Raw genomic sequence first — 2,743 nt, forward strand, 5'->3', positions numbered from 1 at the left:
AGTGGGGAATCAGCCTTGCCAGGCCTGGAAGGCAGGAAGACTTGGTTCTACTCCTCGCTCTACCAGTGACCAGCTGTGTGGCCTTTGGCAAGTCACTTTGGGCTTGATTCACAAAGGGGCTTAGGCATCTGATTGCCACTTTAGGCACTTAACTCCCAGCTTTAGGTGCCACTGGTATTCACAAAGCTCCCATTCAGCTGGGGCCTAAACTCATTTGGCACCAAAGATTCTGCAATAAAAGTTCATAGATTCCAAGGCCAGAGGAGACCGATGTGAACATCTAGTCTGACCCCTTGTATAGCATAGGCCAGAGACCTGCCCCCAAATAATTTCTACAGCAGATCTTTGAGACACACATCTGAGCTGGCTTTAAAAATCACCAGTGACGGAGAATCCACCACAACCTTGGTAAATTGTTCTGATGGGGAATTACTTTTACCATTCGTTAGAGGCCTCTGTTTCTGAAACTGGGCATGCACCCTGCTGCCTCCCTCTAGGCCTCCAAACGCCTATGCCCCAACACCATCCATAAAGCAGGGGAAGATAGAGCTTCCTCCTCCTCATTCACCTGTGGGGCCCAATCCAGCAGGCATGCCCCGAGGCCACACAAAATGGCCTGGTATGTGTGTGTGAGGAGGAGGTCAATCTCCCTCATAATTTTTAGCCCAGTGGTTAAGGTAATGACACAGGATGTGGGCGGTCTCTGGTTCAAGTGCCCCTTCAACGAGAAGAAGGGATCTGCCATCTTCAGAGAACCTCCTAATCCCAGAGCTCTAGTGTGAGATGGGGCACCCTCAATCTTGCCTCAGTAGTTGCACTTTAATTTAAGAAACAGGTTGAGGGAGACCCATATCAGACTATCCCACAGTCCAGTGGCTAGAACGCTCACCTAAGAGGTAGCAGATCCTGAATTCTTCTCTTCAGGTAGAAGAGGCGGTTGAACCAAGGGTCTTCCACATCTCAACTGAGCACCCTAACCTCTGTGCTAAACATTGTGAGGGAGGAGTTACTGGCACCAGCCCTTTGCCCCCATTTCAGCTTTGTCCTGTCCTGTCTATTTACTTTTGGGGATGGAGTCTATCTCTTACTATGTGTTTATCCAGTGCCTAGCGCTAGATCTGGCCAAATTTGTTTAGGCCAATAGTTTATTTGTGGAAAAATGCAGTTTCAAGTCAATAAACTGTTACTGAGGGGGGAATCTAAACATTTTGTTTAGCTATTTAACTAGATTTAACTAAAAAAAAAGGCCATCCTGGAAAGCATAAAAAAATACCCCAAAAACTAAATGTTTAGTTTAGGATCAAACAATATTTTTATTTTTTTTCTGGTTTTTATCCTGGCAAGAAAATCTGTCCTTTCAGTTTGACCTGAAATTGTTGTTTTTTTTTGGCAACCAAACAAAAACATTAGTCATTTGCTCAGCCCTGCCTATCACAGTTACCCCCTGTCACGGAGTGTGGGGGAGTCAAGGCCCTGCACCCCTCTTCCTGAGATTCACCATGACTCTCAGCCAGCCAGTAAAACAGAAGGTTTATTAGATGACAGGAACAGAGTCCCAAGCAGAGTGTGTAGGTATAATCAGAATCCCTCAATCAAGTCCTTCTGGGGGGTTTAGGGAGCTTAGACCCCAGCTTGGGGTTCCCTGCATTGCACCACCCAGACTAAGACTGAAAACCAAACCTCCTCCAGCACCTCTCTTCCCCCTCCCCCTGCTCCTCCTCTCCTTTGTTCAGTCTCCGGACCAGAAGGTGTCACGTCTCCCAAACCCCCTCCTGGCTCAGGTTACAGCTCAGGTAGCTTCCTTCAAGGGAAGTCCTCCCTCCTCAATGTAACTCTCCTGCAACCTCTCTTATCCGCACCCGCAGCAGCCGCCATGGATACGAGCCGCGTGCAGCCCATCAAACTGGCCCGGGTCACCAATGTGCTGGGCCGAACAGGCTCACAGGGCCAGCGCACCCAGGTTCGTGTTGAATTCATGGATGACACCAGTAGATCCATCATCCGGAACGTAAAGGGGCATGTCCGTGAGGGGGATGTCCTGACGTTGCTGGAATCTGAGCGTGAAGCAAGGCGATTACACTGCTCTGCATGCTGCAGCTTGATGGCAAGCCCGATGCCACTGCCATTTCTGATTTGCTGCAATGAAGAGGCGACAGTTCATACCTACTCCACTTGACTTAGTGAAGAGGAATGTTGTTTCAGAGACTAAAATAAAGGAATTTTTTCCAGTAACAAAAAAAACCCAAAACATTCCCAGGTCAAACTTGCCCCGCTTCCTGCTCCGTCACACTCCCTTATCCCCGTTCTGACTGGGGCCACTAGAGGTTAGTGTACAACAAACAAATATTTGTAAAAGTGCGATGTTTGTACAGATAATGTACAACTGTAGGGTGAAACTGACTCTTGTGCAAAGGGCCGGAAAACTGGGTAAGTGGCACATTTAAACCTTATTCTGTCCCTTTACAAATACATGAATTTCAGCCTTCGATCTTTAATATCTCATTTCATCGGTAGCTATATTTGTTTGCTGATTATAATGTTTATATAGTCATGGAATTCTTTAAAGTGCCTTTGATTCACCTTCTGTGAGTATGAATATTATATGCATATATGTTTTAGAAAGCTACATTTTATGCATCATTTAAGATCATAAACAAACATATTTAACAGAACAAACCAAAGCACACATTTTAAAAGTCTTTGTAGAATTCTGTTAAGAAGCCATCCAGCCCCAGACTTTCGC

General features: G+C 46.3%; 1 protein-coding gene across 1 annotated transcript; it reads left to right on the forward strand.

Moving 5' to 3' along the window:
- The first annotated feature begins 1,849 nt into the window (after positions 1-1,849).
- On the forward strand, positions 1,850-2,241 carry LOC127039146 (40S ribosomal protein S28-like). The gene has a single exon (XM_050932388.1). It carries the CDS (start codon positions 1,874-1,876, stop codon positions 2,174-2,176), a length of 303 nt encoding a protein of 100 aa, XP_050788345.1. The 5' UTR covers positions 1,850-1,873; the 3' UTR covers positions 2,177-2,241.
- Positions 2,242-2,743: the final 502 nt, after the last annotated feature.

Source organism: Gopherus flavomarginatus, chromosome 22 (genome assembly GCF_025201925.1).
Source record: "Gopherus flavomarginatus isolate rGopFla2 chromosome 22, rGopFla2.mat.asm, whole genome shotgun sequence".
Lineage (NCBI taxonomy): Eukaryota > Metazoa > Chordata > Testudines > Testudinidae > Gopherus > Gopherus flavomarginatus.